At 42.6% G+C, this 20639-nt stretch overlaps 1 protein-coding gene across 4 annotated transcripts in view; it reads left to right on the top strand.

The window, feature by feature from the left end:
• Positions 1-20180, top strand: part of COL4A2 (collagen type IV alpha 2 chain) — a 410505-nt gene extending 390325 nt beyond the window's left edge. For all 4 annotated transcript variants that reach the window (XM_072992602.2, XM_072992648.2, XM_072992721.2 and 1 more), the window contains 2 exons: positions 6478-6764; positions 19278-20180. In XM_072992602.2, the coding sequence (XP_072848703.2) occupies positions 6478-6764; positions 19278-19532 (542 nt within the window). In that variant the 3' untranslated portion in view covers positions 19533-20180. The remainder of the gene's footprint in view (positions 1-6477; positions 6765-19277) is intronic.
• The last annotated feature ends 459 nt before the right edge of the window (positions 20181-20639 follow it).

Genomic DNA, 20639 nt, shown 5'->3' with positions numbered 1-20639 from the left:
ACAACTTTATTGAGAATAGAGATTTTTTTCTTTTTTTTTCAAAAAACTTCTGTTCCTTTTCATTTTAATTTGGGTAATTTGAGAAAACAACATTCTTCTTAGCACTAAAACTGGTAGAGTATTGCATTTCAGATATCCAAATAGCAGTCTTGTTTTATTTTCTTCTGTTTTCAAGTCCTTCAGTAAATGTGAGTGAAGTGTTGCTATGTTTAGTTGTGTTTTCACTGTTTTATTTTCTTTTCTATTTTTTTTTAAAAGAAAGGAAAAAAGAAAATGAAACAAAAATATTAACCTAAAAGGTACCCACACACACAGAGTGCAGTGCTGGATGCAATATTTTGATTAAAATGGGAGAAGGCAAGGAACATATATAGGGAAGGCAGTTATCAGTGAGCAATTCAACCGTCCTATCATAAATAAGCAAGTGCTGAAGAGAGCTCTGTTCATTCTAGTCTAGGCAACTAAATGTTCCTTTATTTTAGGCTCTTCTGAAAAGTGTAAATCAAGGTGTTATATAACTACTTCTCTTAGTCTATCATAATATAATATAAGGCAATGCATACTCATTTTTTAAAACACTGAATGGTATAAATGTGCCAACACAACAGATCACATACATGAATTTGTTGGTGTGGTTACTGCCAAAAGACTGCTGAAAAGAAAAGAAAAGAAAAGAAAAGAGGATAAAGATGAAGGGAGGCTGGAAACAGCTTACCTGCATATGTTTCTGCTCTGGTTATTAGGCTGCTATCTAATTTAATGCAAATATAGTTAGTTGGCCTCTAGGCCTAGCATAACAGAGGCCAGAATCATCGGGGGGGGGGGTTTAGATTAAGTAGAATTGTGTAAATTGTAGCAGCAAAGTGCCACTAACAAGGCAACATGCCAGTCTTGATACATAACCAAAAATGTGGTTTAGTGAGCAGCAATGTGTGCCATTAAACTTTTTTTATTATTATTAACCTAGGGATAGGGTAAGGGGTAGAGGAATAGACAAAAAGGGGGGGGGAGGAGAAGGAGAACATAAAATATACTGTCATCAAATCCTGTTATTTGCATTACAGTATCAAGTACCCTTTTTGTCTTTCTACAGTTCGATTGCCCTTCCAGATTTCTACTTGCAGTTAGGTCTTGGTTTAATTCTATGTTTATCAAGTTCTGTCTACTGACTCAAGCCATTTATATAATAAATCCCATTGTTCAGTTGCCTCTGTATTGGACAGTCTTTCAACCCTTCCAATTGTATATCCATCTCTGCCACTTCCCAAATCTTCTCCAAGACCTCCTCTTGCTTCGGTATCTCTAATTTCTTCTAATTCTTATCATAAAAATTCTGGCTGCTGTAACTATATGTATCACTAGGTAACTCCTTGTCTTATCTATATTATCCAGTATGATATTCAGTAAAAACAATTCTGGGTTTAATGGAATATTACAGAGCAGTATTTTTTGTAACAAAGTATGTAGTGCTATCCAGTACTGCTTCGCTTCTCTACAAGTCCACATATGGTAAAAGCTTCCCTCTTGTGCTTCACACTTCCAACACACATTGGATACCTCTGTATAAATCCTTGATAGTTTTTTTCAGAGTCATAGACTGTCACGACCCAGCTTCTTGTTAAGGAGAACTTGGTCGGTGGACAGAGAGCAATTGGGAGCCTGAGTACCCCTAAACAGCTGGGTAGAGTCCTGGTGACCTCAGCCAGGGCCTACAACAAACTCCTTCTTACAAGTCTGCCCTATAAAAAGACTTGCTTACGCTTTAGTAAGTTCAGCAAGAAGTTGCACATGAGCTTTGTAGTCCTAAAATCTAGTAGGCTGAATTAAGTAGGACTCAGTAGCGTACTGTGGCCTTGCCTCTGCCTCTGGGAATGGCTGCAACAGGCTTTACTGTTCAACAAACCAAAAGGTTTTATAAATGATCTTTTTAATTGAAAAAATACAGATTTACAGAATAAAGTCAGTTTGATGCAAAAGCAAAGCAATAATACATTTACAAGGCTTGTTACAATTACAATTAAGGCAACTAATTCCCTTTTGATTATAAAAGCTCTAAAAATCTCTAAAACCTTCCTTAGGGTAGGTAAAAAGGCATAAAGCCTCCCTCCTCCTCTTTCTTCAACTCTCTACATCTCCCCAAGTCTTTTTCCTACCACAGGGCAGCAGGCAAAAAGACCTAGAAAAATCTCTGATTCCAACAAAGGAAAAAATAGGAACAAGATGGAACATTGCACATGGCGAAAGTTCATTTTTCTATTTCCTTGGCTCTTCTTCGTCTCCCACGCTGTTCTCCAATCACAGCATAATGTGGTAGAAGTAGTCCCCTCCTTCTCTTCCCATGAGAAACAACTCTTGTTTGCCTCCGTCTATTCTCTTCTCCGCCATAACAAGTGTCTGTCTTCTGATTTTGTATTGGCTTGTACTGGCCTAAAGGAAAACATTCACACAGCCCCCTAAGAACAACATTCCCATCATACAAAATCATTCTAACACAGGACCAATATGGATCCATTTTACATTTATTAACAATTACACAAACCATCTTCATACATGATTAAAACCCACATAATCTCAACCATGACATAGACTACCTATAAAACATATATGTTCTCCTTAAAATTTACCAATTTTGTGACCTATATATAATTTTTCCACATTTGCAATCAATGATCAATATCATGTCCTATATTTTGTGCCCACCTAATCATACATTCTTTTACAATCTCATGTTGCATTTTAGTTTTGAGCAGATAATCATACATTTTCTTAATTACTTTCTCATTTGAACCCAACAAAAATTTATCAAATACCTTCGGTTCTATGTAGAAGCCCTCTATTTTGTCTTTTTTGTACCTAGATTTCATTTGTGTTCTAGACCAGGGGTCCCCAACCCTTGGTCCGTGGCTCAGGACTGGTCCTTGGGCTTCCCAGGACTGGGCCACGGAGATGGATCATTCCATGCCCACCTGCGAGCACAGGAGTGCCCCTGGCCCCCCGCGCATGGAGCCCACCCCCCCAAATGGTCCGTGGTTCCAAAAAGGTTGAGGACCATTGCTCTAGACCACCAGTCTAGATATATATTTTGTACTTCTAACTCTTCTTTGGACCTTACACCACAATCCTTTTTAAATAAATCTTTATATCTTAAGAATTTCGCTTCTGTCATAAGGTTAGGTTGTGTAATGGCTTCTATAGGTGATACCCAGCCTGGTACTGTATTTTTTTTTGGTATATCCGCTGTATGATCTTTTTCCAAGTTTCTAATAAGGCTCTTATTATGTGCATATTGAAACTTTTCTGCTCTTTACCTTTTTTGTACCATAAAAAGCATGCCAACATAACTATAGATCATATCCTTCTAACCTGAGTAGTCTATCATTATCTAAGGTTATCCATTCCGTTACCCAGACTAATACACAGGCTCTATAATACAATGAACAATTTGGGAGACCAAAATCTGCTCTTTGTTTAGCATCTTGCATTGCTTTGGTTTTAATTCTTGGGTTTTTTTTTTACTTTGCCAAACAAATCTCATAATTATCTTCTTAAGTTCTTGGGGAAATGGTTGTTTTAATATCACATGAATTGTCTGAAATAAAAATAAAATTTTAGGTAGAATATTCATTTTGATGGTTGCTATCCTTCCCATCAATGACCAATGATTTATGTCTATTGGAATAAAAAGCATGATCTTTTGTATTTGGGTATCATGTCCTCCAGGCATCTATGATATTTACTTCTTCCACCAATTGTAGAAAATTTCTTGAGATTGTTCTTTTTTTATTATTATTATTTTTCCATTTTTCAGGTGAATTCAGGCCATTTATATTGACTGAAACCATCTTAATTTGTTTTTTGATCATCTTGTTGTTGGTTACCTTTCTGTTTTTTTAAAAATCATCTTCTTGTTGGTTACCTTTCTGTTTTATCTTCGTCATACCTCTTATATGTCTTGGCTCTGCTACTTCCTGGTGTTTTTTTTTTGTTTTTTTTTTTTTTGGGCTCTGTATCTGCTTCTGATTGTGATGACTGGTCTGGTTTCTTTTGAGGTCTTTCTTCTGATTTTCCCTCCTTCCTTCTTTCTCCCTGCTTTGTCAGTTTCTTCTCATTTTTTTCCATAAAATCTTGGGTCTTCATCAGTGAAGTAGTGAAGTTATAGTGTATTGAATAAACTTTCTGGTGTCAGCCATCTATATGATATTCCATACTGGCGTAGTAAAGATGTAAGGGAGGAGTATTGTTTCCTTCTCTGCCTCATTTGCCAGGAAATTTGTTTTAAGACATTAATTTTTCTGTCTTCTATTATCAATTGTTTATCTTGTATAGCTCTTAAAATCTTGTCTGTAATTGTTTTCTTTGTGAATCTCAAATGGATTCCCCTCAGGAGGTGATTTCTCCTCTCAAACATTGAGCTTACCCTATAAGTTGCCTCAAAAGGGTGTTGCAGTTCAGCTGGTTCCATCCCTATTTCTGCAGCCAGAGCCTTACTCATTAGTATCTCTGGTTCTTCCCCTTCATTTTCTGCCACATTTTGGAATCTAAGTAGCTTCGATGCTCTCTCCATCTCTGGCATTATTAATCTGTCTTCATTTTGTTTTTGATCCTTCTGCATTGCCTCTAGGTTTTTTCTGTTCGATTCACTTTAGCATCTGTTCCTTTCACCTTCTCCTCCAACTCTTGTGTTTTTATTTTATTCTCAGCTATCTGATGTTTAGCATTTGAGATCTGTGACATCTCTTTCATCTTATCTGGCCTTGTTAGCGAGGCTTTCTAAGGCCCACTTGACTTCACTCTCCAGGATGTCTGGCTCAAGGTCAGCAACTACATTGTCTGGGTTGTACGGGATAGCCAAATCTTTCTGATATAATTCCTCTGTGTATTCTTGCCACCTCTTCTTGATGTCTTGATGGTGAGGGCATATCACAGGCAGCTGTGGAATAAAATCTTGCTCATCCTCCAAACTGCTCCAAAGGACGTTAGAACTACAGCACTCAATACTCATCTTGAGGAGCATGAGTGGGCCCTTGATGACAGTGTCTTCTCTCGTCTCTGCAGTTGGTGGGGGACACCAGGCCTGGATGTCTTCATCACCCAAAGCAACACCAAGTGCAGCGGATACTGCTCCAGAGTGGGGAAAGGAGAAGACTGACTCGGTGATGCCTTCATGGTGGATTGGAAAGATGCTTTACCTGTTTCGACCCATTCCACTCATCCAGAGGACAATTATCAGGATCTGTCAACTGGATCAAGGTGCCATATTAATAGCACCATGGTGGCCTCATCAACAGTGGTTCACCACTCTCAGGACCATGACCTCACACTGAGCAAGTGAACAGGCTGCTCTTTGAGCCTATGATCCATATATTCAATTTTTCCCTGACAAGGTTACATTATATCCAGATGTGTTGTTCCTTCACAAAGTGATATCTGATTTCCACATCAATCAGCCTCTGATTCTCCCAATGTTATTTCCCAATCCATCTTCTGATGTTTAGTGCATGCTCCACTGCCTTGATGTTCATCGTTCCCTGGTATTTTATCTTTCTAGAACCAAGGACTTCTGTGTTTCTCCCAGACTTTTTGTCTGTTTCCATGGCTCACAACAGGGTTCTCCTTCCTTCTCACAGACACTCTCAAAGTGGATTGTCTCGGACATTACACTGGCTTATTAATTGGCAGGCAAGACTCCACCAGAGGTGCTTAAGGCACACTATACTAGAGCGATGGCAACATCTAAAGCTTTGTTGCGTGCCATTGAAGTCCTTTAGAGTCACTTGAAGGCCACTTGATCAACAACCGCGATGTTTGTGACACACTATCATCTTGATGTCAGGGCCAAGAAGGAAGCAAGTTTTGGAAGAGCTGTGCTGACTTCATTATTGGCGTCATGGCCCTCCTTCTGGTAAGTGAGCTTGCTAGTCACCCATTTGTGTGGATTCACAGAGGCCACGAAGAAGAAAGAGAAGTTACTTACCTGTAACCATAGTTCTTCGAGTGGTCCTCTGTGAATCCACACATCCCGCCCAGCCTCCCCGCTGTCCGTCACTTGTTGTCTTGAGTTTATGTAGGTCAGAGCTTTTGACAGTGGCGGACATTCCAAACTGAGGCAACAGGTGGGCAGAGCATGTGCACCATGGGGCAACGTCCTACTAATAATGTCTTTTAGAATATTTCAAGAAGACCTGCACAGGCGCAGTAAAACCCATTTGTGTGGATTCATAGAGGACCACTTGAAGAACCATGGTTACAGGTAAGTAACCTCTTTTTCCTTTCTATTGCACTGCAATAATTTTTAAAACAGCAAACGGGAAATATTATGTTGGGTTTTAAAGTTTGCTTACTAACTAAACCTAAGTGATAATCTCCACAGCCTCTATTCCATGTCTCATGAAAGCAGTACCAAACCAAACTGGTGCATTTGGAGAACGAACAATACATGGAGAAACAGTAAATCAAGGTTTGTGTTTTCTTCTCCAGGTCTGGCTGGGTCATGCTTGGCTCGATTCAGCACAATGCCCTTTCTGTACTGCAATCCTGGAGATGTCTGCTATTATGCAAGCCGCAATGATAAATCCTACTGGCTTTCCACAACAGCCCCTCTTCCAATGATGCCTGTGGTAGAAGAAGAAATCAGACCTTACATCAGCCGTTGTTCAGTCTGTGAAGCTCCAGCTGTTGCTATAGCTATTCACAGCCAAGATACTACAATTCCACATTGCCCTGAAGGATGGCGCAGTTTGTGGATTGGCTATTCCTTCCTTATGGTATTTGCTTTTTTTGTTGATTGGTATACAAAGATTGGTTTAAATTGCATTTTAACCTGTTTTCCTGTAGGTCCCAAGGTCTCAAATTCAAAGGGACTAAAACTCGTTTCAGCAATTCTGCACTACCAGTGTCTCTCAGATTCTTTGGAGGGCCCCAAAACCAGGCCATTCTCCATGGTGCTTTACTGAGGGATGGGTTTGGTAGAATCAAATAAAGTGGCATAAACATTCATTTCCCAGAGGTATGGGGTTTTTGGGTGCCTTTGGAATGCAAACGAAAACTTATGGCTACCTGTCTCTCTTAGCAGTTCAGCAGCCACAAAATTCCCTCCTAGAGATGGAGCAGTTGCTGGTATACACAGACTGCAAAAGCCCCTACTAACCTATGCATCCTGGCAACTAGAAATAATGGATATACATAATGGGGATGGAATGATGGTTTAGGTATAGTGGGATGAACTGACAGAGAATTGTGCAAACTAAGCCATATCATATAGATTTGTTCAGTTTAGGAAACAGGAACCTGATTTCTTGTCATAAAATGTAAGGAGGTTTTCATACAAAGTACAATAAACACCTTTTTCAGCTGAATCAGAATGCTAAAAAAGCAACAGAGGTGGTAAAAATGAAGAAATCAGTAGTGTGAAAATAGCAATGATCATTCCTGCACAAAAGTGTTTAAGCCCTTTACACTTTGTGTGTGTATATCTTAAAACTGACTGCAAGGATACCTGTGCTGCTCTAGAGGCAGCTGAAGTAGGATCCATTCTGTCTAACTTATAATAAAACATGGTAAAAGAGGTTGACCTGTTTGGTATGTGGCATCTTGCAAAATTGCTTATTGCATTAGACTAATCATGGAAGTAGTTTTTAATGTCTGTTAAGCGCATACGCTTCATACCCCTGGTTTTATTATTTGACTTGATACAGTAGTTGCATTTTCCACAAAGTGCAACTCAAACTGGGGGACAAAACTACATACTCTTAAAAGAGCCAACAGATTGAATTTGCAGCAACAAAATGGCAAGTCCAAAGTGGTTTAAAATGACACCCAATGTGTTACTTTACTGCTGGTTTTTATAGATGCACCGTGTCACGACCCAGCCTCCTGTTGGGGAGCACTTGGTCGGTGGATAGAGAGCCAGGAGGAGTCTGAATCTCCTTTACAGCTGGGTAGAGTCTGGATGACCTCAGCCACGAAGTATTATAGACCCCTTCTCACAAGTGTATCCTAAAAAGATACTTGCTTGCACTTAATTAAGTTCAGCAAGAACATACACGTGAGCTTTGTAGTCGCCAGATCTATCAAAGCTCAGGCAGATAGGACTCTGTAGCATTCTGTGGCCTCACAATCTCTCTGGAAGCAGGCTCAGCAGACTTGCTGTTCAAAAGACCATTCTTAAGGATTTTTAAGATTAATTTTTTATTGAAAAAATAAAGACTTTATAAATATTCAGTTTGTTGTGTAAGCAAAGCATAAGTTACATTTCCATAGATTATTGCAGTGAAATCTAGGCATTATTCACTAAGCAAAAATATAGATAAACATTCCAAAAAGCTTCTTTAAGGGTAGGCATAGGATATAGCCCCCTCTCTTTCTTTCTGAGGTTCTACATTCTAATTCCCTTCAGCCTACCATAATGAAAAAAGATTCAAAATGGCTCCTAAGCCTCTCAATAGACTAAGGCAGTGGTTCTTAACCTTTGTTACTTGGATGCTTTTGAACTGCAACTCCCAGAAACCCCAGTCAGGACAGCTGGTGGTGAAGGCTTCTGGGAGTTGCAGTCCAAAACTCCTGAGTAACCCAAGGTTAAGAACCAGTGGACTAAGGAACAGTCCACATGGCACAATCTCCATTTTCTACTCTCGAAGCACCACCCTTCTTCTCTGTAACTTGAGGTGTTGACCAATTGGCAGTTAGGACCGTTCGTTCTCATCATACCTTCTGTTCCCAAAAGAAATCCAGGTGCTGTTTTCCTTCTCCTCGTCTCAGTCCGGATCCAGACAACATCTTGTGACTTCATTCCTGACATGGCTGGGTACAATGAACTTTCCCATTGGCTCATGAAGAAAACATTCCCATCATACAAAATCATTCTTACACAGAACCATTATGGAACCATTTTATATTTCCTCACAATTACATAAATCATCTTAGTACTGTACATGCTTTTGATCCACATAGACTGGATCATGACACACCGCAGCTTCTGGCAGTGCAAAGGCCATCCTTTTTTTCCCCAGCAGTTGTTTGCATGCCTTTCCCTACCTTCCCCATTTTCCACCTTCTCTCTTGCGCCAGCATTTATTTGATTCTCCCCTTCTTTGCACCTCTTTTTGCATATGTGGATGGGTGATTCCTTTTTCTTTAAAATCACATATCTAATGTGGACATAAGTTACAAGTGGGGCTGCACCTTCTGCAGCAAATACACTTTCTCTAGTTTATTGCAAATAATTTATTTATTTTTAAATATTTATTTAAAATACAATTTGCATCATTAAAAGAGATTATTTAAAGCTAAGAAACAGCAAGTATATAAATACAAAAAGGATCAAATTCTCAAAGCACATTCAAAAGCGACCTCAAAAACATATTCAAAGCAACAAGGCACAAAAATCCATTTTAAAAACCCTCTCAGACAGACATTAACTAAGGGAAAGCTTGTCTGAAGAGAAAGGTCTTTGCCTGCTTGTGGAAGGATAGTAACAATGGGAGGGAATAGCAACAGAGAAGGCCCTCTCTCATGTTACCACAAAACATGTCTGTGAAAACAATGGGACTGAGAGAAAGGCATCCTCTGATTATCTTAACACTTGAGCAGGCTCATAAAAGTATGGTCAATAAAGTTACAAAAATCTTATAACAGGAACATTTAAAAACCAGAGGTTTTTCAGTTCAAAATATTTAGAGAACCGTGAAATGAGCAGCCATAGTAGGAATTCCCCCCCCCAAACAATAATACTTCCCAACTGTGGAAAAGGACAGTATTATTCTTATTCTTAGCACTGAGAGCCAACAGCTTGACTTAAGACCAAAAGACTGAGAGACTCCATGAGAGTACTTCTATGATATATTTTTTAAAAATGTAATCTTGAATGCCTGTTGAAAAATCACTTATATGCATGGTGTCGCACACCCCCAGCTCCCCTGTTTGTTTTCTCTAATACCCAGGTTTGCCTTTGGGCACGACTTTTTCTTTTCTTCCTTTTTATGCTGCCACCGGAGGATCTTCTCCTCACTACACCAAATATGAATAATGGTTCAATGATGTAAAATATAACAATGTTTATTTATAGGTTAATAGGTAAATCACATAAGGAAAAGCATGGATGGTCTTGTATTATTCATTAAATGTGCTTTGGACTTTAGATATGTTTACTTATATAGATTCACTTTAATCATGGTGTTACACTATTCAAATCATTTCTTTTATTTCTTATTACTTTTAACTCCTTCAGTTCTCAAATACACCAACTTTCCAAGTCCTTGTCCTAATCCTAACCTAACTGTCTTAACGTTTTTCACAATCCCTCTATCTCTGTCTCTTCTTCTCTCTAACTCTCCAAATGCCCTAACTGTCCCAAACTGTCTTTTTTTCTCCCCTAGTTCTGTTGATTCCGCCCCTCCTGTCCTGTCATAGGCTCCCACACCAGAGCTCTAACCTGACAGACAGGAGTGATGTGTGAGCTGTCCGTCACACATGGTAAACCATTCGTTAGTCCATGAGGACTAAATTGCCTTTCATGGTTGGGATTAGCAATCTCCATATACTGAAACTGGGTTATATTATTAATGCATCACTTGCACAAATAGTGTCATTTTCTGAAATGTTAATAGTTACATCTTAGAAGACCTCACATTATGTGAAGTTTCAACAAGCCTGCTCCCTACTCTGCATTTCCCTTTCCTTAACATCATCAGGCACAGACTCCATCCTGATACCAAAAGTTGTATTTGTTTCACCATGCATTTGTTCTTTTTCTTTTTCAACAACAGATAAACATAAAGCTTCCCACTTGGGGTTCCATGGTTCCTTTTAAACACTTTCCAAACTGGTCTCTTCATTCTTAATCAGTCAACCGGTAGCAACATGTTTCCCACTAACAGCATGGAAACCACATCAACATTTACAGATGGGTTCACTTGTGAAAAATCCACTCCATCTTGGGTTCCCAAACATGTCAGCCCAGGTCTTTACAGACTCTGTGTGGAAGCTAGGTCTTTCCAGGTCTGCTTGGAGGGGAACTTAAACATCTCCTGTTTTCCAAGTAATTGACTTCAAGAGCAAACCTCTCTCTTTTTCCCTTTCTTTGTTCTCCTTCTTCACTTCTCCACTCCCTCTGTTTTACCTCTTTTGGCACCTTGAGGGTTACCCACTCCCTGGAATGTGAGTGGTCTTTTACGATTCCAACCCACTCTTCTTTTTCAGTTGTCTCCTCTGACACCCAACACTCTTCCGCCATTGCCTCACCTTCCTCTCCTCCCTTTTTATGTTCCTCCTCTCCCAACTGCCCCTTCTTCCAGCCATTTGTTTCCCGGATTTTTTCCATATTTAAACCAAAACTCCCTGACATTCTGCCCATTAGTTCTTTTAGTCCATCAGTTGTAATGTCTGTTATTTTCCTAGGAGGAGATGGCACATCTCCTTTCTCTACTTCTGTCTCACACATTATTAAATGTTCTAAAACAGTGGTTCCCAACTTTGGATCCCCAGATGTTCCTGAACTAAAATTCTCAGAAGCCTTCACCACTAACTATACTGGCCAAGATTTCTGAAAGTTTATTTTTATTTATTTATTTTATTAGATTTATATCCCGCCCATCTAGACAGATAGTCTACTCTGGGCGGCATAATAAAGTTTAAAAACAATAAAACCAATAACATACGAAAATCCAAGATGTAAAAATATAGATATTAGAATACAGCAGGAGGGAAAGCCTGCCTAAATAGCCATGTCTTTAGTTTACTTCTAAAGACACCCAGAGAAGGAGCCAGGTGAATCTCTAGGGGCAAGTTGTTCCAGAGGCAAGGGGCCACTGCCGAGAAGGCCCGGTTCCTCGTTTTTTCCTTTCAGGCTTCCCTTGGCGTTAGGCCCCTCAATCGACCGGCCTGGCTAGAACGAGTGACTCTGGCAGAACTGGGTGGGAGGAGGCGCTCTGCCAGATATCAAGGTCCTAAACCATTGAGGGCTTTATAAGTACAGTGGGGTCTCGACTTACGAACTTAATCCGTATTGGAAGGCAGTTCTCAGGTCGAAAAGTTATTAAGTCGAATCTGCATTTCCCATAGGAATGCATTGAAAACCATTTAATCTGTATCTGCTCTTTTTGTCCATAGAAACTAATGGGAAGCTGCTATTCCGCCTTCTGCCACTAGAGGGGGATATTTTTTCTTTTTTCCTTTTAACCTAAGATGACTTAGCTTTTAAAAAAAGGAAAAAAAGAGTTCGTAACTCGAATCTAAGTTCGTAAGTCGAGTCCATATATTCCTATGAGAGCGGTTCGTAAGTCGAAACGTTCGTATGTCGAGCCGTTCGTAAGTCGAGACCCCACTGTAATCGTAAGAACTTTGAAATCAGCGCGGAAACAAATGGGCAACCAATGTAAGGCAGCCAGCGTGGGGGCGATATGTTGGTGCCTCTTCACCCCAGTTAGAAGTCTGGCCGCGGCATTTTGCACCATGGTCTAGAAGGGCGTGGTAAAAATCAAATAAATAAATAAATAAAAATACAGTGGTGCCCCGCATAGCGACGTTAATCCGTTCCGGATTAATCGTCGCTATGTTGAAACATCGCTAAACGGATCAAAAAAACCCATTGGGCCCCAAACTCACCGTTCAGCAATGTTCCTCCATAGGAGGTGCCTCTAAAGCGAGGCAACACAGCGGGGCGGCCATTTTGGAACCGCCGACCAGCTGACCGAAAATGGGGCTGTGGCATTTTCCCCCAGCTGAGCGACGGGAGCTTCAAAGGCCCGCCGCTCAGCTGGGAGAAAATGTCTGCAGTCGGTCAGCGGTGGCTTTGGAAGGACCCCGAAGCCACCACCGACCGCCCGACATTTGCCTTCCGAGCTCTCAAAGGGCTTTCCCCCCAACATTGGAGAAAGCCCTTTGAGAGCTCGGAAGGCTCTCAGCAGCGGCGGGGGCAGGGTAGGGGGTGTCCGGATGGCTTCCAGCAAAGCACTGGAAGCCATCCGGAATCCCCCTGCCCCCGCCCCCGCCGCTTGGAGCTGCCCCGCGCCCGGCCAGCGGCGGTGGAGAAGCCTTCCCCCGAGGCCTCTCGGAAGCGCTGGCCCCGAAAATGCCGGCCAGCGCTTCCGAGAGGCCTCGGGGGAAGGCTCCTCCTCCAGCCCTCAGACACACTGGCCGGCATTTTCGCGGCCAGCGCTTCCCAGCTGCGGCGGAGAAGCCTTCCCCCGAGGCCTCTCGGAAGCGCTGGTCGTGAAAATGCTGGCCAGCACTTCCGAGAGGCCTCGGGAGAAGGCTCCTCCTCCAGCCCTCAGACGCGCTGGCCGGCATTTTCGCGGCCAGCGCTTCCCAGCTGCGGCGGAGAAGCCTTCCCCCGAGGCCTCTCGGAAGCGCTGGTCGCGAAAATGGCGGCCAGCGCTTCTGAGAGGCCTCGGGGGAAGGCTCCTCCTCCAGCCCTCAGACGCGCTGGCCAGCATTTTCGCGGCCAGCATGTCCGAGCGCCCGTGGCGGAGCCTTCCCCTTCCTCCCGGCTCTGAACGACCCACCCCTCACCCTCATCTCCGCCGCCGACGCTGGGCTTGGAAGCAGCTTCCAAAGCCCAGCAGCGGCGTCGGAGAAGGGGTGAGGGGTTGGGAGGAGGGCGGCCGTGATCCACGTCGCGGCCAGCTACCCCATCCATGGACGGACTCCTGAGAGTCCGTCCATGGATGGGGAAGCCGGCCGGGGGGGCGGATCCAAGCCCAGAATGCCTGAAAGGCATCCGGACCCCTCCCACCCTGCCCCCGCAGCTTGGATCCACATTGCGGCCAGCTATCCCATCCATGGTCGGACTCCCGAGAGTCCGACCATGGGGAGGGTAGCCGTCCGGGACGCGGATCCCGGCTGCGAGGGCAGGGTGGGAGGGATCTGGATGCCTTTCAGGCATCCGAAGGGGAATCCCGGCGGTGGCCTCAGAAGGACCCTTCGGAAGGGTCCTTCCGAGGCTACTGCCTGCATTTCCCCCCAGCTGAGTGGTTGGAGTGGTCCTTCGGAGGCTCCCGCCGCTCAGCTGGGGGAAAATGGTGCCTATGGGGAAAAATCGCAAAGCGATTTTTCCCCATAGGCAAGATCGTAATGTGATCGCAAAAGCGATGGCAAAAAAGCCATCGCTATGCGATTTCATCGTTAAACGGGGCGCTCGTTATACGAGGCACTACTGTAAATCTGAAGTTTCTGTGTCAATTTCAAAGGCAGCCCCACGTAGAGCGCATTACAGTAATCTAATCTTGAGAGTATGAGTGCATGGACCAAAGTGGTGAGCGCCCCCACATCAAGATAGGGACACAGCTGGGCAATCCTCTGAAGGTGGAAATGTGCGGAATGGACCACTGACGACACCTGGGTCTCCATGGTGAGCGCTAGGTCCAGATGTACACCCAAGCTGCGATCCTCACTCTTGGTGGTAAGAGTCACCACCACCCCAAAAAGAGAGGGAGTTTCCCAGACCACCCGAAGGACCTCCGTCTTGCCCAGATTCAGCCTCAGTCTGTTCTCCTGCATCCATTGCTGAACAGCCCCTAGATAGCGCTCAAGGGACGAGACAGCATTCACTGTTGTTGGAAAAAAGGAGATGTAGAGCCTGAGTATCATCAACATACTGATGACACGAAGCTCCACACGAAGCTCCTTAATTGCAGTCTAAGGTCATGTGGGGACCCAAGGTAGGGAACCACTGCTCTAAAACAGCTGCAGCCTTTTTGTGATTTACCTTATACTGTTACGTAGTCAGGGATGTTGCAAATCTTTGGATCTGAGTCTTTGGTATCAAGCCCTAAGCCCAAGGCCCTATTAAAAACAAAATTTCCCCAGAAAAACTGGAAGGGGTGGGTGCGTTCCAAATTGTGGGTCAAGTCCAAGTCATTGAAAAACAATGAATCGAGTCTGGATTGAGTCGCCAGTGCGGCTTAAATCTGATTTGACAGTCCCACAACTCAAGTCTCCATCCCTGCATACATCACATGTGAGGACCACCACAATTCATGGATTTCATTTACTTCAGTGAAAGTTGCCTGATTGTATAAGGGCTGGTGTCACCTCACTACATTCTTGGTCTCCCTCCCTCCCTGCTTCTTTTCTTTCTCTTTCTGCTAATTTTTCCTTTTAACCCCTTCCCTCCCCAGCTGCCTCTTCTCCTTGTTCCCTAAAACAACAAGACTTTACAAACATTTCACAGGAGTTACAGTGCCTGGGAAGAGAAAGAGAAGGAGTAACATTTCTCCTTCTAGCTATAGCCTACCTCCCCCAAAGACACCATGTGTTGGTGTTTTTAAAAAAGGCTAATTGCTAAAAGGGAGGGTACCCTTTCCCAGTTCTACATTACTACTCCACCCCTGAGGGTGGGGAGAGTTGCCTGAGGAGGAGGGGAGGTCCAAGGCCATGGGTTCAATGTGGATGCAGTACTTCTATGGTGGAAGAAATACTATTAATGTCAGTGGGGTTTGCTTCTCTGTGGACAAAATACTGCCCTGTAGTTTCTCTAAAGGCATACATAGATTCATGTAAGTTATTTTCAGTCATGAGATACACTGAGAACAGCCAAATTCTGAAAACAGTTTAATATTTTCATTTCTCATTTCTTCCATCTCTGAGCCTTGGTTTCAGAATGTTGTAAAATGAAACTATTCCAAGAATATGCTCTTGTGACACAAAACATATCCATGTTATTTAAGATTTAGCCAATTAGACACCACTTCCTGTTGCTGATAAGGTCACGTATTTGTTTATTTATTTATTTATTTTATTTTATTTATACCCCGCCTATCTGGTCATTGCGATCACTCTAGGCGGCTTCCAGACAATATAAAAATATCTATACATATGCCAAAATAAGAAAAGTAAAACAATATTAAACAATAAACAATAAATAGTAGACAAATTCCTCAAGATGGGAAAGTACCAAAGAATGTGAAGGAGAAAAAAAATTAAGTATTGACAGAGTGGGAGAGATATGATGATATTTTCTCACTCCACTAAGGAGTCTGGCCGCCGCCTTCTGCCCCACTTAGAGCTTCCACATCAGCCTTAAAGGTAGCCCCACGTAGAGTGCATTACAGTGGTCTAATCTTGAGATTACGAGCGCATGCACCAAGGTAGTCAGCGCCCCGACATCGAGATAGGGTCGCAGCTGGGCTGTCCACTGAAGATGAAAGAAGGCGGTATGGACCACCGACGCCACCTGAGTTTCCATAGTGAGCATCAGGTCCAGATGGATCCCCAAGCTGCGGACCCCACTCTTTGCGGCAAGGGTCACCCCCCCCCGAAAGAGAGTTTCCCAAACCACCTACTGTGGGGGTGCCTACCCTCAGTACCTCCGTCTTGTCCAGGTTCAGCCTCTACCCATTTTCCTGCATCCATTGCAGTACAGCCTTCAGGCAGCGCTGAAGGGACAGAACGGCATCTCCTGCAGTTGAAGAAAAGGAGATATAGAGCTGGGTGTCATCATCATACTGATGACATGATGCCCCATACCCCCTGATGACCCCACCCAGCGGCCTCATATAGATGTTGAACAACATTGGGGAGATAATCGACCCCTGTGGAACCCCCACAATTGAGACTCCACGGGGCCTAAACACTCTCCCCAAGCTGTACTCTCTGGGGACGGTCCTCCAAGAAGAAACGGAGCCAGTCACATACGCCAGGCCACCAATTCCCAACTCAGAGAGCCTCCCCAGGAGGGTACCGTGGTTGACGGTATCAAAGGCTGCTGAGATGTCAAGGAGGACCAACAGAGACATTTTGCCCCTGTCAGCCTCCCTCAATAGGTCATCGTACAGGGTGACCAATGCCATTTCTGTACTGTGGCGCAGCCTGAAGCCCGACTGAAATGGGTCCAGGGCATCTGTTTCATCCAAGTGTGCCTGGAGCTGGTCATCCACCACTCTCTCTACCACTTTCATCATGAAAGAAACATTGGCGACAGGCCTATAATTGCCAATTTTGTCCGCCGCCAAACTAGGTTTCTTCCTTATGGGCCTAATTAGCCCTGAAGGAAAGACCCATTAATTATTACAGTGGCCCATTCCATTGTTATAGGCCTGTCTGCTTTGATTAGCCAGGCCAGGCAAGGGTCATGGGAGGAGGTGGTGGCCTGACAGTGATAAAGCTCCTTGTCCACAGTGTCCGGGGTCACAGGCTGAAAGCAATCGAAAGTCACTAGGCAAGACTGAGCGCTGGACATCTCAGCTCGACTCACTGTATTTAAAAAAGGAGAGAGGTCCCGGTGGATGGCCTCCACTTTAGATTTTTAAAATGCTGCAAATTGGTCTGATGAAAAACTAGGAGGAGGCCCATCACTCAGACCAATTCCAGATAGGTCGCACACTATACGGAATAATTCCACCTGCTGATTTGAAGTTTCGCTTATTCGGTTAGCGAAGTATGGACGACTGGCAGCCTTTACCTTAGCCAGGTAAAGGTTAGTTGCAACCCTGACAGCTATCCAATTATAATCCATTGGGTTCTTCCTCCACTTGCGCTCTAGCCTTCTCCTAAGCTGCTTCATCGCTCAAGGTTCTGGTTAAACCAGGGTGCTGGCCAAGCTCTGCGCTGGAGAGGGAGTTTAGGTGCGATCATGTCTGCAGCCCTGGTGGTGGCGGTGAACCAGCCATCAACCAGTGCCTTGACAGGAGTGCCAGCCAGGTCAGCCGAAACACCTCTCATGGCATCCTGGAATCCAACTGGATCCAGTAGCCTTTGAGGGCGGACCATAGAAATAGGTCCCTGCTCCCTGCAAGGGGGGAGAGCCACTGAGATGTTACATTTTATTAGGTGGTGGTCTGACTTTCCTCTAGTACCTTAATAATTTTTTCTTGTTCCCCCATTTTATTGTTTTCTGGAGAAAAAAGTTGATGATAATGGATTTATATCTTGTCTCAATAAAAAAAATGCCTGGAGGTAGCATATCAATTTTTTTTAATGGAAAAAAACATGGGAAAAACCCACAACTTTTAAAAAATTGAATGAATAGAAATCTGCTTTTATGTTAAAACAAGCATTAATTCAGAAAGAACTTTAACATACAAGTTAAAAGACTATATGAATAGTCTTACATGCCTGCAGACAGACACAAGATTTGGCCTAGATTTTATGGAACTATACACCTATGGAAAGCCTTCTATAGAGACTGTGCAGTCACAGAGAGGATTCATTTAGGAGGCTGCGAGCAATGACACTGAGATGCTGGTATTCTGGGATTGGGGCAAGTAGCACTGAGCTACTAAACTCATTTTTGATAGCACTCTCCCATTACACACAGCCACACTTTAATTTGGGTGACAACATTGAATACAGACAGTGACTGATGCTTTAAGAGCCTTTCCTTTTCCTGTAGTTTATCCTAAACTGATAGCAGTACTGTTGATGTCTCATTTATGCTCAATAACATAAGGATTGTACTTCAGACTCTAGTGCCCTCTCAAGAGGAAAAAATCATGGGTCTGTCATGTTTTCAGAGACATTCTCTGATGCCCCAGCCTTAGTGACAAGGCATACTTTTCCCATGATGGTAGTGGAATCTGTTCACTTAAAGGGACCAAAAACCATTAAAGAGGTTACTATATTTGATTACATACTGTCCAAACAATTTACTGTTAGAGTTAGCAGAGTTCTTGGTTATCCCTAGAACCATTTGACTATTTGATTTCATCAAGCTAAGAAACTTGTATTTTACTCTCCCATTTGTCTTTTGGTCTGTTTATACAGTCTGACACACTTATCCATGTGATCAGTATCAGAATTGACTTATCCATGGTCTGAAATGTTAAAAATATTAAAAGAAAAAAAAAACAGAACCCCCCCTATTTTACATATCGCATAGACCAGATGGACGGGATATAAAGAAACAAACAAATAAATAAATAAATGTATTATCATAACTGGCCGCTAGAGGGAGCCAGAGACTGTGATATGAATACAGTACTTGTTAGTGAAGAATACATACTGTGGTCTCTGGTACCCACTTGTGGCCAATTCTGGTAATTCATGTGAAAGTAATCCCCCCTGCCTTTTATCATATAGCATTCTATATATATATATATATATATAGCATTCACTATTATCTCCTCAGAGTTTGAAAAATGATCCCTTCTATATATATATAGCATTCACTATTATCTCCTCAGAGTTTGAAAAATGATCCCTTCTCCTGCGAAATTAAACCCTAAAAATCACAGTGAACACAACAGGGCCCTGTGGAGCCTGTATAAGTAGACATCTGAGGCAATCTGACAATGCTAATGCATTTTATTCTTACCTTGCATTTTAACTTATCTCATTTCTTCTAGCACACAGCAGCTGGTGCTGAAGGAGGGGGACAATCACTTGTTTCTCCAGGTAGCTGCCTAGAAGACTTCAGAGCAACCCCATTCATTGAGTGCAATGGTGCTCAGGGGACCTGCCACTACTTTGCAAACAAATACAGTTTCTGGCTTACTACCATTGATCGCCAATTTCAGCATTCACCTTCATCAGATACACTCAAGGCTGGACTAATTCGAACACACATAAGCCGATGCCAAGTTTGTATGAAAAACTTGTAAAAGAAGAAGAAGAAGAAGATATTCCTTTGTTTTGGTTGCAAGGAACAAATCTTGCTGGTGCTTATTTATCTTATTACCTCAATAAATTAATTTTTTGGAGTAACAAGCCACTACATATGCTTGTAACCAAAATGTAGCTCTTGTATCAATAAAAATAATAGACTTAGTTTTTGGAGTTGAAACAATAGACAAGAATTAAATATTGAACACATTATTTGTCTGATGGGTGTGTGTTAGAATACTAATTGGACTTTAAGTAGAAATTACTGTGGGAACTGTTCTGAGAACTGAAACACGTGTCATATTAAAGTTTAAAAGCATTCAAATGCAGCTGTATTTTCTAGTTGAAAGACTTTGACTATAATCCAGGACAGAGTTAAGTATGTTTTAAGACAGTGGTTCTTAACCTTGGGTTATTCAGGTGTTTTTGGACTGCAACTCCCAGAAGCCTTCACCACCAGCTGTGCTGGCTGGGGTTTCTGGGAGTTGCAGTTCAAAAACACCTGAGTAACAGAAGGTTAAGAACCACTGTTTTAAGATTCAATGATTTCAGTGTAGCACCTGTTTGCACTTTACGTTGCAATTCAATTTTGAGTTTGTTCTTTCTTACATATATATTTTTCATTAAATAGCGCTTCATATCCATAATACTTTTAATAACTTAACTGTACATTGTTTCACACGTATAATTCTTTCCATAGTCTATGGAACATGAACAAGTATGCTTTGTGCACTTCCCCAACATTGACTCAATATGCTGGCAATTTGGAGAAAAAGTAGAAATTGCTGTGCACACAACCAGCAGATGGTCAATATCCTCTTGTGGAGCTCCACAGGCATAGTGGAAGTGATGTCACCAGAGGCAGCAGCAATAGCAAATTGCTGCTAATTAAAGAGTTCCTTTTACATTTTCAAGATGCACAAAATTCATGAAACAACATCATATGCATCATATACTCCTTAATTAGCAGGAATATGTCACTGTCAATGATGTCTTTCCTGCTGTGCTGGAGCTCCACAAAATGATACTATCCAATGTATTAAATTAAGTCTAGAGAACAGATGTACCTCTGTCAAGATGAAGAGAGTTGCAGACCATGAGGGGCA

This window comes from Pogona vitticeps, chromosome 1, assembly GCF_051106095.1.
Source record: "Pogona vitticeps strain Pit_001003342236 chromosome 1, PviZW2.1, whole genome shotgun sequence".
NCBI classification, from domain to species: Eukaryota; Metazoa; Chordata; class Lepidosauria; order Squamata; family Agamidae; genus Pogona; species Pogona vitticeps.
The sequence above is the reverse complement of the archived record's forward strand: the minus strand, read 5'-3'. Positions and strand labels throughout refer to the sequence as shown.